The sequence below is a fragment of the Rissa tridactyla genome, chromosome 2 (assembly GCF_028500815.1).
Source record: "Rissa tridactyla isolate bRisTri1 chromosome 2, bRisTri1.patW.cur.20221130, whole genome shotgun sequence".
In the NCBI taxonomy this organism is placed as follows: Eukaryota; Metazoa; Chordata; class Aves; order Charadriiformes; family Laridae; genus Rissa; species Rissa tridactyla.
This window is the reverse complement of record NC_071467.1, coordinates 89710209-89732361: the sequence shown is the minus strand read 5'-3', so window position 1 is coordinate 89732361 and position 22153 is coordinate 89710209. Positions and strand designations below refer to the sequence as shown.

The window sequence follows — 22153 nt, the reverse complement described above, 5'->3', positions numbered from 1 at the left end:
TACTTCCCTGTTAACACTAGTATATTTAACTAGGAGAGAAGAAATACGTAGTAATACTCTAAGGTACTGTATGCAGAAATCAGAAATCTTTCCTCTTGTTCAATTCTAAAGTTAAGATATCACTGAAAAAGTGCCCCTTCCCCTAGGACTCGGTACAAGAAGTTCAGGAAATCCAGAGAAAACAGGATACTTACTTAGGGTTTGCAAGAAAAACTAATTAATAGCAGGGGCAGCAACTCTTTTTTCCTTCTCTCCCCCCCCCCCCACCCCGCCGCAGCTTGTATCGATTTTCCATTTGCACAGAATATCACACAGATTTCTACTTGGTATTTTCAGATGGAAGGTAATTCTAGAAACATCACCAGCAAAAGCACACTAAAGAAACTGACAAAATACAAAGCAGAATGGCTACTTGCTCCTCTACGAATAGCAACAGTAAGACCATAAGGTGAGCTACTTGGGCATCTTTGTCCATAATAAGAATTTTAGAAGTTGTACATACCCTCATAAAGTTTGTGGCCTGTGTTACTCCCGATGGCTACACAGTGGTTTATCTATTACTTAACAAACATGTTACTTTCCCTCTTCACTATAGTGCTTGAAAAGACTGTGTAGATTAGAGAGGTTTTCCCAAGAACACCCAGACACAAAAACTCAGTCTCCATGTAATAGCACAATATGAATACCCTATTTTAATTAAAAGAATCATAGTTACCAAGGAAAGACTTGCCCCAAAATCAAAAACTCAAAAAGCAGAATATCATCGGATACTCTTTCTGATTATTACAAAAAAAAAGAGTAGCAGATTCATTGAGCTCCCTTAAGAGAGCTATACATATCTACATAGGAAAAGTAAAAATTTTCCCAACCATTCTTCAAGCAAAACAGAAGAGATTTCATTATGAAATTAAAATTTAAAGGAGAATGGAAATATCCTGTCTTCCCACTCACTATTTTGATGCCAGCTATTTTTTTTGTTATTGTTGTTGTTGCAAGAAACAGGACTGGTTTTAGAAACAAGTAGGAGGTGAAAAGAAACCCTTAAACTTAGTACTAAAAAATGTAGGTTTGTCAAATGTACTTCTTCCCCAAAAGATTAGGAAGAATATGAAAATATCGGCACTGTACCCTAAAGGTATGTTAAGTCCTTTATTTGCATTCAAAACACAAATTATCTATGAATTCTGCAGAATTTTACTGTTATAAAAATATCTATCCACTTTACAAGAAATTTTAATTAAAGCATTCCAGTTTAAAACTTATCACTAACCTATTGGGTTTATCAAAGTGGACTGCAGCTTTAGTTGACGGAGCACAAGAGGATAGTTTCTCTGTTTCTTTGCAGGGCACAGAATTTAGCGTATCATCTTTAGAAGTCCTTGAATCCACTTCAGCTGATAAAGAAAGTTTTGTTTCCTCATTATTTCCATGTTTATTGTCGTTCTCAGAGCTCTTGATATCCAAGTACCGTCCATTGTCCTCTGAGACTGTGAGAGGCACTTGTTTTAAAGAAGGATGGGGAGCTACACCATAAACTGTTGACACAGCAAAGTTTTCATTCTTGAGAAAATCTATTTCACTAAAAAAGGAAAAGCAAAGAAGGGCATATTTTTGTAGCTTTCATGAGAAGGTTGTTGGATTCGCAAGACTGAAGCACGGAAATAAGGACAACATACTGAAGAGCTCCCTCTTTAACTCCAGTATGTTCAAAAATTCCTTTAATAACTAATATCACACAAGCTGTTCAAATGGGCACTGGTTTAATGGAGTTCTTTAGTCAATAATTAGTAGCAGGAAAAATGTTGCAGGCAGAGTGAGTGAATCAATGAAATAAGTGAATAACAATAGCGCTATCTGCTTCTGGTTGAGATCAGAGCACTGCAACACAAACTGTCATGAGACAGAACTCTATCTGGGATGCAAAACTTAAAATACTATAGCGGTGAATTAATATATAGTATCCCACCTGTCTTTGAAGTGGTAACTATGCAAGTCAATAAAGCCACTTAAAAATTATGCACTTGCCCATTTGTTGCATTGGTGCATCTCTTAAGAGGAATGATATCTTACAGCTTACAGAATCATACGGTTTGACCAAACTTTTAAAGACTTTTTTTTTTTGTCGTTAAAGATACTGTCATTTCTACTAGTCTTGCTCTGTAGAAAGAAAAACTGTGTTGAAATAAGTCATTAAACCAAACATCTTTCTAACTGTGTTTGCAAGCTGTACACACCATAGTACTAAGGAGTGAAATAAAGCTGACCAAAGAGAAAACCTACACAAAACACATCAGAACTGATTCTGTTTTCAAAGTAAATAAAAAAGTTGCATTGAAAGAACAATAGTGATTACAAAATTAAATTATGTGAGTAATAAAAGGGAAATAGTCAGTTTGAAGACTCTTCCTTTTTGTAAATTAAATACCACATAATAAAAGAGAAAGACTGCCCTACTCTGAAGAACCCCTAGTAATTTTATAAGTGTATGTTTTCATATATGTGCTAGAAGAACATTGAGAAGTTATTCCAACATTTATCAGCAGTCGAGCAGATTGGTAAGTACATACCTCTCAAGTCTTTGGATTTGTTCCATCAAAGACCATTTCTCACTGTTTAACACACTAATTTGATCTTCTAATTTTTGCACTATTAAACATTGCTAAATACAAGATAGAAACAAAAGAGTTTAGTACAACAGAAGTGAAGTGGTACTGCAAACAGCTGAAAACATTTCTTCTGTACAATCTCTTACTTCTATTGACTGTGGTGTTGTTTCAAATACAGGGACGGTCCCAAGTATAGGAGTAGCAGCCTCTAACTCATCATCTTCTATACCAACTGATACATCCACCATATCTCTCGCAGCAACGTGATGGTTTCCAAAGTCACGGTAGAGTTGTAACAGGTCAGGAGGTTTTGGAATGTTCAATCCTACATCATCCCAAAGTTCAAAATCCTTCAAAGAAATAAGAGAAACTAAAGCATACAATATACTTCCTTTTATTTTTGTTTCTCTTCCTTATTTGACTGCACATCATACAACAGCAAAATAATCACATCAAGATTGCATTTAGTAAAGGAGACGAAAGCTTAGATCAGATAGCAAGAAACAAAAGTAGAAAAAGGATCCACTTCATGACCCAAAGCAGTTTCACCCTAAAGGCTGCTCTAGGTAATGTACTAAAGAGAGGACCTTCCAAAAACACACAGATCACAATTTTTTTTTCTTTCTAGGACATGAACACTTTTTAGAATCAGATATAACGTTGATCAAATTCTAGCAGAAGCCAGTGCAGTTGACAGAAAGCTTTCTACTCACAGAGGTATAGTTTTGTTCCCATCTCATGCACAAGTACAAATGTAATTTTCCAGAAGTAGACAGTCTAATAGCTCTATAGATGACTGACAGACAGGGTGCACATTCTCAGTGAAATTTGAACTTAACTGTCTTAATCGTGTAGTGATCTAAACAATAGTATGGCCTCCTGCCTCAAACCATCACTATCTGTCCTTCCTTTTCTGACTGACATGCTACTGTCCTATTATTACAAGATGATTCCATGTCCGCACATATAAGTAAGCGCCTGCACTCTTATACAGGAGTTGTGATGGTCTCTTTAATGACATTAAATTTAAAAAAAAATTTTTTTTAAACTTTTCCCCTACTGTTCACAATTTTCACTATATTTTTCCATAGTCTGGTTACATACACCTATTTGAAGAAAGATTAATTTCTGAAAGAATGATGTGAATAATCTAGAAAAGCTAATTGTCTTACAACATAAAACACTTTCATTGCGAACACATAAGAAGTAAGGCTAAATTATTCATTTCTGTATTCAGGGCTGTATCCTCACAAGTATTTGTATGAAACCTCGCACTGTTAAACTCAAATCTTCAGTGGATGATCCCAAAACTTTAAGTGACAACCTATTTTCTTTACAGATTAGGATACGAACTGTAGGAAAAATATAGGAAGACTAGTTATGGATAAACTGGTTGAAATTCAATATTTAATATTGAATTCAATATTTCATTCTTTTGGCAATATTACAGTTTTGTGCTGAATATATATCAGGTGTTCGTGTTACTGGGTGTTTTGTTCACCCACTACCAGTCAGAATGTAAGCAGAACCTTCCAAACATTTGAAGAAATTTTTCCCATGAAATGCAGTAAAACTGATCATCTTAAGAAAAATGCATCAAAGCACAGCTATATTTGGAAATATCTAAGATAACATAAGATAACATCTTATCGCTGAGAGCTTCTCCAAGACTGTGTTCAGTGCCACAGTAGGATTAAGTATACTCATACACATATGTATGCCCAGGAGATGACAAACAATGCGTATATTATATATCCTGCGCAAATCAGCTCAGTACAATTTAAGGAAAAGATTGCATTCAAAATTTTACTACATCCAGATCCTTAAGTGAAAGGGTGTCCATCAGAACCCAGGAAAGTGTGTAAGTACCTATAACTCAGTGTTTTATCTTCTTGCTTTCCTTCCTTTAAAGAATGCAAGCATTCTGTCTCCATCCTACAAATTTTGGGAAAATATTCCTCAAAGTGCTGTGTTTTCAAACCATGCTTTATATATATGAAAATACTAACATATTCATACATATGTCACTCATATGTATGAAGTGAACTACATGTACAGGAAATATCATTTAAGTTCACTTGAGTTTAAGACAAGATCAGTATATGGAAAGCAGACATGTAAAAAAACACATGAAAACTTTACCTGATCATGATTTTCATCTGAAAATGTTATTGATGTAAGCTTGTAACTATTCTTCAATAAAAATTCATTTACTAGGAAGTTTAGAGCTCTTTTCTCAAGAGGTCTGATTGGCTCCTGGAAAAAAGAAAACAATACACTACATATTCGGTTCATCTTCCTTCCAACTACGGAAGCGTATCCATCTTAAAGTCCATGCAAAGCTCAGTTATCACCAGCCACCTACCTGAATTTCAGGACTTGATTTATAATTTTTTCGTTCCTGCAAAGGAACTTCATTTTCTGGGGAGGAAAAAAAAGTAACTAAGTTTTACTCTTTCACACAGGATGAGCTCAGCTACTTCTACGTTGTTCAAAGTAGAGACTTAAGAAAAGGTTTATGTACACCACCTGCAGCCTGAGTCAGGTTGGCTCGGAGGGCCTGTATGGTCTCCTTGGCTTTCCGAAGTTCAAACTCCAGGACTGGACAGGGATTTGGATTAAACACACACAGGCATCCAACCAAGGCAAGGGAAACAAAAATAAAATATAAAAAGCAAGGATGGGTGTGAAAAAAAATATACAGTTTGTATTAAACAGAAAGCATGCAATCTTTATGGAACTTATGAACACATGCAGCAGAGTTGGTCTGAAAGCAAACTGGTGAACATTTTCCATAGTTTCATTGGCCTTAAGTTAGCTAAATCAAAATTTCAAGCTGTCTGACAAGGACTCGCTGTAGGGTTTTGGGGTCTTTTTTTTTTCTTTTTGCTTGCTTTTAACTTTGCATATTACTGGGAAATGCTTGTTATTTCTTCCCCACTCTTACAATCAGCTGATACTGTCAAACATTTTGATATTTTGGGGCAAGGGGAGTACGTGAGCAATCAAAAGGATAGATCTAAAGGACACAAATACATGCTGGCAGTAGAGGAAGCTGTCTCCATGTAGCAAAGCTTAAACCATGAAGTGAATGTACTGTCCCATTGAGACTACAGATTTACTTTTTTTTTTTGGTAAATAAAATTATACACTGAAATTTTAGTAGTTTAAATGGCAGAACTTGAAACATATTTTATTTTACTACTAAAAATAATCTCATTTTACATCTATTTAAAAATAGTGGATTTTTTAGGAATACCCTAGAGTTGATTAAGATTTTGAATTCAATTGAATACATTTAAGAGACACACAAGATTAAAAAAACCCTAAAATATGCAGCTTTCATACAGTACTTACAGAAAAGCTTGCAACAAAAAATCTTTCTGCTCCGTTGTTCTAAAAGTTTCCAGTGACTCTAGACTACACAACACTGTCAATGATCTAGACTCAACTTTAGAGATTCAAATATATTTAATTCTAGCTGCTATCATCACCTGCTCCGCTTCCCCACTCCCCTGGTCACTGTTATGTGTGTCTCATGTTCCAATATTTCCTCCAGAAAGGGCCAGTAGTGCTTGCTTTGCACTGGTATTTCATGTGTTTTGATGTTGAAGTCTTATGTATACTGTGGCTTCAAATTTTAAACCCCTGTACCATTGCAAAACATATAGTAAATGTTCTTTTTTCTTGCCATTGACAGTTAGAGCATCTAAGGGAACCTATTTAAGGAATTACCAGATAATTACATGCATTTCGTTAATTCTCAGATTAATCTCATCACACTTAAATATACAGTTACCAGAAAGGATTCTTATTCTATTTAACTAGAAGAGATGAGCACAGAACAGCTACCATACTGAAGTGTTAAACTATTCTAAATAGATTATCTAACGTTTACTTTATTCCCATGCACAACTAAAAATGTTGTAGCTACTTTTAATAAGGAAATATTAATGAGATTTTTAATCATTGCCTGGAAACAATTTAACATGGCATTTTGAAATATTTACACGGAGGACAATGCATAGCAGAAACACTGCATGGGTTCTTGCTTGTAAGAAATGCTACTGAAGACTACAAATAAAACTGTTTCCTCTTTTGAAAATCTGTTACTTAAGAGTCTTGCGATAATTAGCAAGCATGGAAAAAAAAATTCACTCAGTTTGCATTTATCCATAAAAACTGAAGGAATAACTACAGTCCACCACACTTGCTACATGAAAGTAACTTGTTTGATGCACAGAATTTTACTGCAGCAATACAAAAGCGCAACTGAGGATACGATGAATAAAGTATGTATTATCTCTCTAGTATTCAGCAATGCTGATCTGCAAATACTTCTGTGCAACAAAGTTAGAAAAATGCTCTGTAGTAAAGTATCTAATAATTTTAGCACTTCCTTGCATTTGAGTTACTAATTCACATTTGCAATTCTAAGTTGTAAGCTACTAATTTGTTAGTTTTTGAAAATTGTAAAGAATTCAAATCAAGTAATTCTTCTGACGGAAATGACTATGTGTTAAAATTGGATTCTTGTAAAATATTTTCAAAGACCAGAACAGTTGCAGATCAGGAGTGCCCTGAACTAGAATGATATAAATAATAAAAAAAAAGTTAGAAAAACAACACAAATCAGAAAAAAATCAGGAATCCCATTAAGGAAAATAGGAATAAGACATGTCTGAAGGCGTAGAAAGCCAAAAAACTCATGTCAGACAAACCCATGTCAGACGGCAAGAATTAGTTTTTAGTAAACTGTCAAGATGCTGAAAATTCTTAGAAGCCATTAGGACTTTACCCATTCAACCTTAAAAGTAGATTACTCTGCTGCATGTTTCTCTGTATACAGTGGAAGATTCTGGACATATTATATTTGAGAAGTCGATACTTGGCAGCATGTCACAACAGCCACACACTTCTACTACAACACGGCATTGTTACAGTTGTACCTCACCTCCTAGTCTTACTAATGTCATCATTATAATTGCCACCATACAAACCCTGATGCACTTAAGTCAGTCACAAATTTAGCTTTTATTTGAAGAAGTTTGGTTATAGTTTTTTATAGAAGCATAAGTATTTGTAAATAGCTACAACATAATTTCAATCAAATTCTAAAAGCTCTTTGTTTTAGAAGCTATACTGAAATGCAATTTTCTACCAAAATACGTAAGGATTTTTAACTCAATGTGTTTACTAATGAAATCAACACTGGAAACCCCTATTTGTTGATGATATGACATTCTCTTAAATAAAAAAAAAGCTCTTAAATAAAAAAAAAAAGCAACCTCTAACCCCTTTCTCTGTAACCATTGTCAAGCACCGACTTTTAAAATAAATGACATGATCTTGCTGTCCCCCTCTCCTTATGTACCTTAGTGAAGTTAACCCTTCAAAAGCATTGATAAAGCCAGCTAAAGTTTAACTTTGTACTTGACTGAACTGATAACATGTATAACTCATTATAGTACTTGATGAAAGGAGCTGACGCTCCTTAAGAACGAGCCACAGAAGAGTTTTGCCGCAGACAGCCCAGCAAAGAAAAGAACCAAATTGATTCTCCTCTGTGTCAGGAAAGCAGAGACTAGAAATTTAGAGCTCTGAGGTTATTTAATCTTCCACAAGAAAACCTGGTTTGTCTTTGGCGAGAAAACTGTTCCTTCCGAATTTAAGTGGCTCTCTTGCTTTTTTGTTTTTATAAAGAACTCAAATCACTCAAATTACGGGAGGAAAAAAAAAAAAAAAAAGACTTATACTTACTTAAGAGCTGAATCTTTCAAGCAAGCATCTAAGCATTAGAACAAGACTTTCAGATAAGCAATTTTTAAATATTTTACTTTTCATGCAGCTTATCTAATACACCTTAAGAGGATGTGCATATCAGGAGTGGGTAGCTTGTCTGCTCAGCTTAGAAATTCAAAAGTGAATCCTATTCATCCACATTTGTTAATGACTTCGTAAGTTATTGAACCATAGATCGAGAAGCTAGCTATAAAGAACAACCGGTGATTTGGGATATTGAACAAGTGGAGATCTACATGAAAAGCAGTCTTGTTGGGCCAAGGCCAAAAAGTTGAAGAAATAAACAGTACTTCTAAAAATTTTCAATACTTACTTTTGTATAAGCAATATTTTTTTCCAATTATATTAGAATTTTACATTCTAAATATGAATTATCTTGGCACAACTTTTGCATACTTCAGTATGAAGTACTTCAGACAACAGTAGAAAGGTAGTTTTACGTTATGAAGCCACTATATAGCATGCTTGCATTTTCTTTTAAAAGGAGTTCTCCGCTGAAGTATCAAGGGCCCCTGTGCTTACCCACCTTTTGTCAGGGTTTGTTGTCGTTTGTGTTTTAACTGTCATTTCAAGTTCTTCCTCCTTCTAAGGTAAATGTAAAACTCTATAATGTCCTAAATTATTCCTTTTAAAACATGTATGACATCCCATTACATTTGATGGATTTCTGCATACATTTTGGGTCAATCAGAAGAAATTTAAATTCTCTGACTATAGTTAGCAATGAAGCCACTCTCAGAATATACTTCAAGACCTGTTGTTTCCTAATTCCCACTTCCCTGATATGAGTCCTAAGAAGAAAAGAAGTGATCATATTTACAGTTGGTGTGAAACACTGCAGGATGAAACACAAATAGACCTGAACCAGAAAGTTGTACTGCAGCATGAGCGATGACTATCAAGCTACAAAAATTATGATCAGCGTGAGAGTTCATAACCAAACTAAGAAAGAATTTGTTATCATTCCAGTGGTGGGAAGCCAGCACTTGACTTACTAGCCTCATCAATGCTTTTAAGTTAATGAGACAGGACCAGCTACAGAGAAGACCTGAACTACAGCAGACTTGACTTCAAGTTCAACCCTTGGAAACTATCGACCTGGACAGAAATTAAGGAGGTTTACAACTGCTTAACAGGGCTTAAGACAGGAAATGGGAAGACAAAAATCAGACCCACTTCCCGGATGAACAAATTGAACACACAATATCAGCAAGCGATTGTCGTACTACAGATGCCTTTTGTGGTTTTTGTTTGTGGGTTGTTTTTTTGTAAGATGCTCCTCTGATTTTGATTGCACACAAGTAATAGTACTTATTAAAAACAGCAACAAAAAGACTCTATAAAAAGCAGAAAATGTGAACCTAAGTCTAGATAAAAAGCACTTGATCATTTTTCAGGATTTAATTTGAACTTGTCTCTTCCCTTCAAATCCTGACAGGGACAGCATTTTATTCTGCTAATCAGAGATACATAGTCTAGCCAGAAGTTAAAGCTAACGCAGGGAGATCCGAGAATGACTGAAATGGCATTTGAATCTGAGAATTCATTGTATTATCATTGAAAACACAGCACTGTGTTTCTGAAATTATCAAATTCTCAAAACAGTAGATGCCAAAGGCAGGTTAGCAATACTAAATATTTTGAATTATGGAGAGTAAGGTTTTTAGATCACAAGTGTACTTGTACAGATGGTCAATTTAAGATGTTGCAGAAGATTCAGTTCCTTAGATTGAATGTCAGGTGACCCATTTACACCAAGCGCTGTGGGTATTTGAGTTCAAGTTAGGTGTACTCTTATTTCACGGGAATGGAACAGGTTTTCCATTCTCTGGTTGTTTTATGAAAATGAATATTTGGAGGAGATTTACTAAGCCTAGCAAATCCTGCAGTACTGACTTAATCTTAGCACCAACTGTTCTAACACTTTATACGTGAATTTAGATTCAAAACTTATCAGTCTAAGAGAACAAACCTCAAACCAGGACACATCTAGTACATTGCAAGCTCAAAGGATGCATATATCTTTTGAAATGCTGCATAGATTACAAATGTATTATCCAGTTTGTCATAGAGCTCTCTATATTTATGTTAATATCACGAAGATAAGGAAGAACATTGATGTTTTCTAAATCACAGTTAGTTTTGTCATGCTCATCCACATCCTGACTGGCTTTTGTGACTTGGATCTTTTCAGTCAAGCTGATAAAAGTATAGAAAACACTCACTTAGTTTCCTTCAATCAGATTTTTGAAGTGACAATTTCACATCAACTCTTCAAAACATGTTTGGCTTCTAGGCAAAATTTTGATTCTAACGCCAGATGGAATGAACTGGGCTAACAGATCTGAAATACTGAAATCCATTTCAAACAGGAGTCTTTCTAGTTATTTCCAGGAATTTCTGGATTGGTAAAATAAAATAAAAAAAAAAAAGTCATCTAAGTCTAACACCACCCATAACGGCCCAAAAAAAAAAAAAAAAGATGGCTTTGGATGGTATACATTTTTTGATTTGATGCTTTCTAACATTGCCATGGCATAAAGGTATTTGTAACTTCATGTGGACTTCAGTTTTGAAGTCCTTCTGACTCAGAATCAGTTTCTTTTAGTGACTGATATGTATTTATTTCCTATCCTTCATTTGACATTTGACTAGGGAATTGATATGGAAATCACGGGTTCTGTCCAAACAGTAAAAAACCAAAGATAACAGCATGAGAAAGGCATTTACAAAAAGAAACTATTCAAACCTCACTCTGAGAACTATCAAAAGAAAAATATGACGATCAGATCATGGCCTCAAGCTTTTGCAACAGATTAAAATTTTATCTCCTAAGCATCAAAAGTCTTTGCTGAGAAGAAAGAATATGAGAAAAAATAAGCAGGATGAACTTCTACTTATGTTTCAAAGTGCATTTGCAGCTAAGAACTACTTCAAAAGTAGAAGTTATAAGCCAGAGTTTGTTCAAAGAAGGAAACGTCTACTGACATAGTTTTTTTATGTACAAATTAAATACTTATCAGTTTTCTGAAGTTTATTGCTTAGGTAGATGGCTTTAAACAGAATTGAGGCAAAAGATTTTAAGCAATTATAATTAAACCAGAATTTTAAGTAGAAATAGGATATTTTGGAAAACTTCAAGTCTTTGCAAATATCCAGAAATAGTATCATATCTTGCTTTCTTCAAGTCACCTTTTAACAATTTATAGAAAAAACCTCTCTAAAGAAACACAGAAATGTAATGTAAATATCCTGCCATATAATTTGCTTGTTATTACATATGACAGTGGTCAATTAATATACTGTAATCTTCAAAAACCTCTATGTATTTTAGGATGTACTCATTTAGGATATATTAATTTCATACTGGAAGCAATCAATATTTTGTCATTAATGTTCAGTCAGAAGATTAACTGTTCTACTGGATGTCAATTCTGACTGATCTTTACTTTCTATAAGCATCTCTAATCCAATTCAGTTACTAAAGACAGCTCCAAGCAAAGATCAAACTAGCTCTCTCAATAATACTATGCCAAGAAATATTGCCTAGGAACAGGAGAAATCTACAAAGATGATGAAAAAATTAAAGTACTCGGAATTTTCTTGTTTCTTTCTTGTATTCCAGGACAAAATTCAGAAATAACTGGGTTCCTTAAACACACCTTGTTTAGAAGATTAGTCGTGTATTTACAACTTCTCCCTTCTTGAAACTGACGACGTATTGAAAAAGAAAGTAGTTAGGTAGTAATAATAATTTGTGAGTTTCCATATAATGAAGTAACAGTAAGTACCTATAGTTTCACACCAGAGCATCAAAACACCTGAATCTGTTACATGTTCATGAATTTAATCCAGTCCTTTACCACAGAAACACTGGCCAGGTAAGAAAAACGAGATTTTTCCTAATACTTTTGTTTCTTCTCTCTGGGTCAATACTGGTTGCCATTTCAGACTGACAGAGAGGAAATTCCAGAATCAAGATCCTCTATAGAACTATGTTTCACCAGCCTTTTATTTGCTTAAGAACATGACAGCATTTCTGCTATGATGAAGTGTGGTTGTTCAGAGCAGAGACACAGCAGCTTGCATCATTTCAGATTTCATACAGCTAAACTACATGAACAAAGGTCACAGCATGGACAACCTTCACGTGCTCATGATATCAAACAGTATTAACTGACAAGAAGGAAAGAGAGTTCTGCAGCAGTTTCTAGAGAGCTTTTATCGGTTTCTCTATAGAGGCTCTGAAAAACTTAATATCTGACCTTAGAAAAAAGCCTGGATTAGAGATTATTTAAAAAATTTCAAATGTAAGAGAAAAGCAGTCTCTGCCTCTGGCAAGATAATCAGAAATCCTGAAATTAAACACAGGCTCCTAAGTTCAGACCAACTGCAAGAGCCAAACACCCCCTGTCACTTCTTCGAAGCGATCTTACACAATCAAGAAATCAAATGGGAGAGAAGAAAAGCACTACAATTAAGATTTGTAGCAAAGAATATTTATGGAACTGAGAAAATCCCATGTTTACTCTTTGCATTTGGTAATGCTCGTTCGATCTACACCTAACCTATATTTAAGAGATGACTTGCTACAGATCTTCCTATCAGAAAGCTATCACCCATGTAGTAGCCCACAGACTACTACACAGAATGTTCTAGCATTTTGCAGATAAACAGGAGTCAGTAGACAATATTAAGATATTGTTCTGTTGTCAAAAACTGGCATAATTTTCAAGTATACTGCTTGTTTCTTCCCTGGTGACATCTGGAACCATACAGAAATACACCTGCATGAAAATTTACAGTAATTACAGTAGAAGTGTCTGAAACATGATTATATCATCAAATGACTAGTTAAACCACCAGACTGAAGTCTTGACGTCTTCAGGAATGTTCATTTAAATATACTGTAGCTAGAAACAACAAGTCAAATGGTAAAGTTAGCATTCTGCAATTCCTGAATCATACAAAAAAACCCCTTACCTGCTACTCTTTCGTCTGTTTCCCTGTTGCCATCATCAGAGTATCTTGCAAAATCTAAGGAATCAAGAGTACTGATGCTTCCAGCACGATCTTAAGGGGAGGAGAAAAAAAAAAAAAAGTAATCAGAAACAATTCTGAAGAGTTGACTGGCTTTTGATAGAGAAAAATCAAAACATTGTCTCATTTCAGAAACTATAAATCAAAAGCTAAGTATGTGTTCTGCAAGGCTGAAATTTTACTGCATTTTCTAAAAGTCTGTCTCTGGATAAAGAGTATGTCAGTAAATTTGAAGAAAATATAGCTTTACAGCAAGTTCAGTGAACCAACACTGTAAGAAATTCACCCCTCCCCCATAAAAGGCTGCATTTCTACCCTGCCCACAGCAGGTGAGGAGCACTGCAGCGTAGTGCTTGCCCTTTTCCATACGGGCCAGGAACCTGTGCTTGGACATGCAGGTGAGCACGCACAAGAAACCAAACAGATAAGAACTGTTCTGTAACAAGTTTCAAGCAGTTTAGATTTTACAGAAACCTGTAACTGCCTCAAATATGCTACTTCCTTTTCCCTTTTTTAGTATTTTTAAGGTCTGTTAAGATGACCAAATACTTTTCTACATATCTCCTGATCTAATCATTAACTTCAGTACATACCCACTTAATACAACATTTACTAAGGAATGCACTACCTAGCAAAATTAAAGCAAAGCAAGTACAGTTCATGCTCTTGCAGCTATAATATTCACACTCTACAATTAAATTGCTAATAAGAATTAAAAAAAAAAAATCAAGAAATTCAGTAAACAGCATAAGGTTATGAGGTTTTGATCTGACCTTGACAATCTGGGGTGGGGGGGTGGAGGGAAGCGTGGAGTAGAATCAAACAAAAAGCAATTTTGATAATTTCAAGTATATTGAAACACTGTTCATCTTTTATTAGAAAAACATGCAAAGAAATTACTCGGTGACAGAACCCAAAATAAATAGAACACGTTCCTAACACAATTGAACATGCAGAAATTATATGAAGTAACTTAGTATCTTTCCCCTCCTTTTGAAATTAATGTCTATGCATTACTTCAGAAATAATTTTAATTAGAGCTGTTGTCACATGAACAAAGAACAAATTCCATAAGGCTGCCAAAAAACCCCATAACTGTCAGTAGAAACAGAAGCAATTTCATCACTTGCCAGTCAAATTCTGTCATGACTAACATTAAAGAAAATATTTAAATCCCCCCTCCCAATTCTGCATTGTGTCAAAAAAACCCAAAAAACCATACCAACAAACAACCCGAGAATCTATTAATGAGTTCCTTTTTTATATGTTCGAGCCTAAATTGTCCCTTAAGGTCATGCGAGACCCTCTCTTCATACAGGCCAGCACTAGACTGATATATCTGGATTGAGACTGATTAAAGCATCTACACTCACTTGAAAAGCTATAGAGAATACCAAATTTGCCAATTCTAGCCAACGTACGCAGTACCAAAACTAAAGTTCCTGGTAACCCTAAATTGTCTGTTTTATGGACATAAAGTATATGATAGCACACAGTTTTTATTTAACCACAATTTTTTTTTGCCATGACTATGCTTTGTCATCCAGGCAATGAAACAGACTGTTGCTCCTCAATGAGTGTTTATTCAGTATTTAGTTTTATTTCAGCATTCAAAACTCACTGTTCGTTTGCAGGTCCTGGTCTTATCTACTGCATTTTTTTCCCAGACACTAATCTGATTTAATAATTCTCTCTAGGCTGTTCTATAGTGCTTAGCAGCATAGTACAAACCCTTCTTTTTACAATGTCTTTGCAAAATGGACCTCTGTGAAAATGAACCAGATCTTACATATGGGGAACCACAGTTAAAGTGGTTAAGTTCAAAAGTAAACACTGATTTTGCATGCAAAGCATGAAAGTCTTCAGAGCTGATTTTTCAAAACATGTAACACCTTGTTCAGTAAGTACTGCTCCAATTTATTTCATTTTATTCATTTAAGATCATTTTTTGAAATCAAATTAAAGACTCGAGTTAAAGAAGCAGACAACATTCAAAGAGAGATCTCAATGAAAAGCTGATGTTTAAGAAAAGCAACCCAGTCTCATATATAGCATTGCTACGGCAAAAGCAGAAATACAACTGTGTTTCCTCTTGCAGTCTTGCCACGTTCACAGCTCAATTTTCTATTTCCCTTATGAAGTAGGTAACATCAGTGAAACAATGCTCAAATTTTCAGGTAAAGTCACCCACATCATAATTACTGAACCATTCAAAGCCTTAAGCAACAAAACGTTTTTCATATGACTGGCGTCATGCTTTAGAGGTAAAGGCTCTCCCACCACAACTGTTAAAACAAATCCAGCCATAAACCACAAACTTATTTGCAGAAACAGACAGAAACTTCCTCAAAAAAACCATCTGTCTAGAAAAAAGCATGGAGTAATCAGTTTATATCGGGATGTACGCAATGGAAGCCATTTAAGATCATACCAGCAGCGGTAAACCCAACAGTTCACAATTCCCAACCAGTGACTATCAGTTAGTTTTACAACCTTAAAGGTCCTTACAGAAACTAAATAAACCCAAGGGGTTTTATGATTTTAACACTCAGAAACTGGCTTAAGCACCACATCTACATGCACAGCAGCAATTTGTAGGGTTGAAACTTGTATGTTCACCGTTTAGGCTTCTCCTTATCATTGCAGTGTTCATGATAACAGCAAACATCTGACACTCTCTTTACATACAGGTTGGCATTATAAAGAGACACAAATCATAGAATACCAGGTTGGAAGGGACCTCAAGGATCATGTGGTCCAACCTTTCTTGGCACAAGCACGGTCTAGACAAGACTCAGCACCCTGTCCACATGAATCTTAGAAGTGTCCAGTGGGGAATCCACCACTTCCCTGGGGAGATTATTCCAATGGCTGATTGTTCTCATTGTGAAAAATTGTCCTCTTGTGTCCAATCAGAATCTCCCCTGGAGTAACTTGTACCCATTACCTCTCGTCATTTCCGTATGACTCCTTGTAAAAAGGGAGTCTTCATCTTCTTCGTAGCCACCCTTTAAATAGTGGAACATAGTGACAAGGTCTCCCCTAAGCCTTCTTTTCTCAAGGCGGAACAAACCCCATTCTCTCTCAGCCTTTCCTCATAGGGCAGGCTTCCCAGTCCTTTGATCACCTTTGCAACCCTTCTCTGGACCCTCTCCAGCCTGCCCACATCTTTTTTGCATAACAGGGACCAAAACTGAACACAGGACTGAGTAGAGCGGGATAATGACTTCTTTATCTCTGATGGTAATGTTCTTGTAGATGCAACCCAGCAACTTGTTGGCTTGCTTTGCCGCAGCAGTACACGTTGAGCTTGTTGTCCACCAGGATCCTCAGTGTGCCTTTCCACAGAGCTGCCCCCCGGCTGGGTACATCCCAGCCTGTGCTGCACTCCTGGATTATGTTTTCACAGGTATAAGACCTTATACTTGTCCTTCTTGAACTGTTACATATTTTTATTTAACCGGCAATTAGGTCCAGCTACCCCACCCTCAGTAGGCCAGAGGCTTTATTTCAGTTTTGGAATAAATCTACCGCGTATTTACAGGAGGTGCTGACACAGCAGTAACAGCTCAAAGATTTGATAGACAGACAACATGTATGCCAGCACAGGAGGATGACTCCAGATGATCCGCCTTTTCTCACAGAATAGGGAACAGCTGAAGTAGTTCAGACTCTAAATGCTCGACAGTGAGCGCTGCCCAGGCAGCCACTCCCCACCTCTTTGCAGGAAGCTGCATCAACCCTTCTGCAGCCTGGGCCTGCATTAAGAGCTGTGGGCTGATTATTTCCTACTCCAGGTGGAAGACAGCAAACGAAGGCACAGCAGAGGACTCTCTTGGAGCAGTGCCCACTCACACATACAGCATTAAGAGCAGAATTCACCTACACAGAGGTTCTGCCTACAATATGGCTGTCAACATCAAGTCCATTTGCCTTGGACTTCCTACTCACTCTGTGCAATCAGTGTATTCAAGGCTGGCTTGACACATCCTACAGGAAAGGCTTTTATTGGGTAAGATCAAATATCAAATCAAATATCTGGATTATGACGGATTAAACCAAACTAAGATGTGCTAAGGAGCATCAGCCTCACGGTCTGTTTCCTGCTACCATTCTTTCCCAGTAATGCTGATCCTCCTCCCTAACACAAAAGTACCTGCCCCAATTATCACCATCTCTCAAGCATGCTGTCATTACTCAACCAAGCCAATTTGGGTGCTGGAAGTTATTATGTCCACACTGTTCAATGTGAAGGTAAGTTTTAAAATGGAAACCATCTTTATATATCGCTTTGATGGAACCTGAATCTACACAGAGAACTGTGTACAGATATCCAAATAAATGATGAAGGAAATGAAACAGTAACAGAGACAACTGTATACGCACTTAGGCTGAACAGTATCTTCTCAATTCAGTGTCCCATTAGATGACACATATCGCAGAACTCAATCAAGTTAGGAGATTATAGCTTCCATAATGCAACTCAAACTAAATGGTTAGCTTGAATAATATAACAAGACTTCTACCACTACTTGGCTATAGGATACTACTTTTAAAATATGTGGAAGTGGTTCCTGCTGTTAAGGTAAGAGGCCACCAGTGCTGAAGCACTTCAGATGAGACATATCCTGGCCAAACTGGCTCCACAGGCATCAATGAATCACCAGTTCTAAGGTTATACTCTGCCAAGTCCCAGCTACAGGGAAAGCCCAGTCACAGACCCCGTTGCACTGCCACGGCTCCCATTGAAGCAGGTGTTTCAAGTAGGAGGAGAGGAAGCGATGCGGGACCTGTCCCCTCTGCCTTCAGTGCTGGTATGGCTACTTGTTTCTGCTACCCACCTGGAAAGACAGGCTTCCAGCACAGCCAGGCTGGGTGAGGTCCAAGCAGCAGCTCCACCTCCTTGCAGTCATACTGCAAAGCTTGTACTGCTGCATGGCCCTTGCCTGCTTTGGCTATACCGCAGTCTCTGCCCCGAGGCACAGCTGCAGTGGAGCCAAGGCTGAGGGGAGGGAGAGTGGGCAGCCAAGGGACCTGCTACTTCTATCAAACGCCAGAGCAGCACTATTGACCTGGAGCTTCCCCAACTGGAACAAGGCGAGGTGAATTTTAGAGCATTGTACAACATATTGAAGCTTCTCAAGGAACACAGCTAAGTTGCACACAAGAACTTTGACAGCGAGTTTAAACAGCAAAGAGGGATTCCTGATAGAGCCTACTCAGGTATCAGCCATGGGATCACCTGAGGAAACAAGGTGAGAAGAGAAAGCCAAATGAGACAGTTAACCGAAAATATCGCCCAGGAAGGCAAGGGCTGGGAAGCCCGCCAGATGTATCATCAACACCAGAGTCACGGCACACATGTGCTGCCTGGCAGGGCCGTGCTGAAGGCTGCCCGAAGCTGAACAGTGGCAGGCCTGCCCCATCGCTTCACCTACCTAAAATGTCACCATGGGGTAACCATATCTGTTGTCTCACTCCTTAGCCCTGTCTTCACAGGCAGTCATCATTGGAGGTTCATCTCCTAAAACTAATGCCATCATCCAGAAAATTACGAATAACGTCTTACAACCTCAAATTTTATGCTTCTGTAAAGGATGTACCTGCTTAGCAACAGATCAGGGGGTGAAACCAGTACCTCCCTGCTGACAATGCAACAGCCTCATTCACCAGAAAAACCAGCAGGGCTGTTTGAAGGAGAGGAATCAGCAAGGGAAGGGCTGTGCTCAGCCACGTCACTCACCTGAGGAATGTGAAACATCACCATTTTTCTCAGGTACAAACAGTTGTACTCCGGTACACTGAATGGAAGTATTTCAACTAAAGCATTCAGAAAAGAGAACTACTTTCTGAACTGAAAGGGGAAAACAAAAAAAAAATTTTTTTTTTTAGGAAAACAATGTATATTCACTTTCTTAATAATAGAAATCTTAGGTTTAAGTTATTTGACAAAGAATAATCAAAGCACAATCTTGAAGGGGGAAACCACTGAAAAGGAGTACACTTTGTCCGAATCCTGTTTCTTTTCTAGAAAAAACCCTGATGTGACACAGCAGTGGGAAGCCATTTTGCTGTCATGATACGCACATTCTTACCAGCAGTCTTCTGTGCATGGATTTTATATTTCTTTCTCCAGTATTCTGAATTAAAACACTTCTGTTTCTAACCAGCAATTCCTTTTTGCTAAAAGCTTTCCTAGCCAATAGTGAAAAAATAAGTGCTGTCAGTTTAATGTTTCAGAAATGGTAAAGCAACATAACAAGAACAGTTTTGACAAGGAGGTAATAAACAACTCCAGTAAGGGTATCACTGCAATATGGAACAGGAGAGTGCCACAGGTGCACAGAAAACAAGTGAAATAGGCTTAGGCTTTTCATAGCTCATACTGGTGAAGTGCTAGGAGATGGACTGGAATATTAAAGGTGAGCCTGTGTACAGTTCTTGTCTCTTACCTCTACTACTGGAAAAGGATCAACAAAATCAGAAAGCTAAAATTCATATTTGATACTCAAACCTACAAAGTTTTTCAATCCATTTGTTGAAAAACACAATGGCTTCAATTTCATTTGTGAAGTTAAAAAACAAGTTCATCACCACGTTTTGCTTATTACTTTACACAATCTTTTCAAATATTGCTTCATTCCAGAGGAAAGGAATTTGAATTCCTTTCTTATTCCCAGAACTGTCACCTGTATGACATGCACATTTCTGCTGACAGCTTCTGTTCCCTAGGCATATTCAGGTCTTTCACTGAAAGTTTAGTGTAACTATAAGGAGGAAATCTGATGGTAAAAAAAGTTTATTTTTACCATCTTACCTAAAGGGACACCAAGACGGATCATATTAGCCATAGTTTCACAATACATTAAGCAGAAATAAGTTGCAGTCTTCTACAAAAATACATTATGAAATAATCTTTACATGAGCATGACACTAAGTCAGCTAAAAATATAGACAAACCAAGTGATACTACTTCTTGATAGAAAGGCTCAAGAAAAAAAAGCAAAAAGTTAAACAAATCTTTTAGAAGCTATTTGAATGTACTTTGCAAACATCTAAATTGATTTTTAAAATTACCAGCTGGTAAAGCAGCCATTAAGTTGTCAGATTTTTTCTAAGATCACAGGAAATCATATCATCATGTAATAACAATTAACTAAACGCAGCATGTGAAGACCAAGAACTCCATCTTTTTCCTTGAAATTCAAGAAGTAATAATGATACTGTGCTTGTACAAGATAAATCCACTTTGCATCTCTAACCAAGTGTTCACTTGTACTGAAAAATATCTGTAACCCTGAAACAAGACTGTTGCTGTATTTTAAACTGATGAGCAAAATAGCTGGCTAACCACACTTTAAACTGATCAGGCTACTAGAAATTTGACTAGCATCCATATGGACCAAGATGCAGTGCAAAGTGAAATCCTTCCCAATCAAGACCAGAGCAGCTTTCCACCGGATATTCCATATAGAAAATTATTTCCACTTTAAGCCAGGCAGTGGCTTTTTTATCATTTAAACCATGAATGAATTGGTTAGAGGTAGGAAGAAACAGCTGCAGGCAGACAGCTCACACATAGCATATGAAGATACAACTTTTTTTTGAGATAGTAAAAGTCCAAAATCCATTAGTCTGGCTAATAACTTATGCTTATCATGCTATTACAGAACCATCATCCAGGCACTTCGGGAATCCACCCTGACACACCACTATTTGGAGAAGAAAGAAAAAAACACTACTTTGCATTAAAAAGAACAACACCAAAACCCACTCTTTGAAGACATTCTACCCGATTGTTTAATATAGTTCTACTTGTCATTTACTATGGCCTTACCAAACAGGAACACACAACATACCACAGGCTTTGAAAAACCTGCTGTGGAACGTTGTTCATGCTACTGGATTCAACAAAAGATTTATATAGAGAATTCTGAATATATATCCAGGAAGAACTCCAGAGGCTCTGCTTCCAGAAACGTGGACTTTTTTTTTTTTTTTACTTCAGAGAAAGCTAAAATGCCTTAACATTGGTGTTAGAAGTCTTGCACAAGCAACTTGATCCACCGGAATTAATTTTACTTGATAATAACACACTCTCTTCACTAAATTAAAGTTTCACTACACAGGATTTCACCAGGGAGAAACCTTAACAAGGCCTCTCGGTTCAGTCTCAGGTACAACTCTACTTACAAACCATCTCAGGTTAATGCCTTTTAGCTTCTCCTGAATAAGAACAGACATTGAAAGTTACATAAGTGAATGACTGAGGCCATCAATAACTACTCCTTAGCACCATCATCTTGATGGCTATTTCTAAAAAAAGGAAAAGTAAAAAAGCAATTCCAGGATGCAATTCTCTGCAGTTGTAGAAATAAGTTGTACTTCATTCTTGAACTGATCATTGAAATTTTGGTTTGTAGAACAAAATTATTAAAATAGGGAATTGCTAAGGTTTAATTTTCTTATGAATTAAAAAACCCATGATAATTCAACCGACAGACATGCTACACCTTAATATACGGCAGTAAATTAGATTCCAAATGGTATGAACTACCTTCAACAAAAGTAGTTGGGCATTCTAAATGTCAGGAAATCATGTAACTGCAGCTGTACATGAGAGAATTCAAATTCAAACTTTTCTAATTCTAAAATGCTTTTTCAGATGTACAAAAAGTGAGAAGCTAAAAAAGCCCCCTACTGCA

General features: G+C 36.7%; 1 protein-coding gene across 4 annotated transcripts in view; it reads right to left on the bottom strand.

Annotated features, from left to right (window-relative positions):
• The window catches only part of RELCH (RAB11 binding and LisH domain, coiled-coil and HEAT repeat containing), an 84345-nt gene that overhangs the window by 52093 nt on the left and 10099 nt on the right, over positions 1 to 22153 (bottom strand). For all 4 annotated transcript variants that reach the window (XM_054189870.1, XM_054189871.1, XM_054189872.1 and 1 more), the window contains exons 2-8: positions 13392 to 13481; positions 5136 to 5207; positions 4972 to 5027; positions 4749 to 4862; positions 2753 to 2956; positions 2568 to 2659; positions 1271 to 1579 (exon numbers count right to left, since the gene is read on the bottom strand). In XM_054189870.1, coding sequence (XP_054045845.1) covers positions 1271 to 1579; positions 2568 to 2659; positions 2753 to 2956; positions 4749 to 4862; positions 4972 to 5027; positions 5136 to 5207; positions 13392 to 13481 — 937 coding nt within the window. The remainder of the gene's footprint in view (positions 1 to 1270; positions 1580 to 2567; positions 2660 to 2752; positions 2957 to 4748; positions 4863 to 4971; positions 5028 to 5135; positions 5208 to 13391; positions 13482 to 22153) is intronic.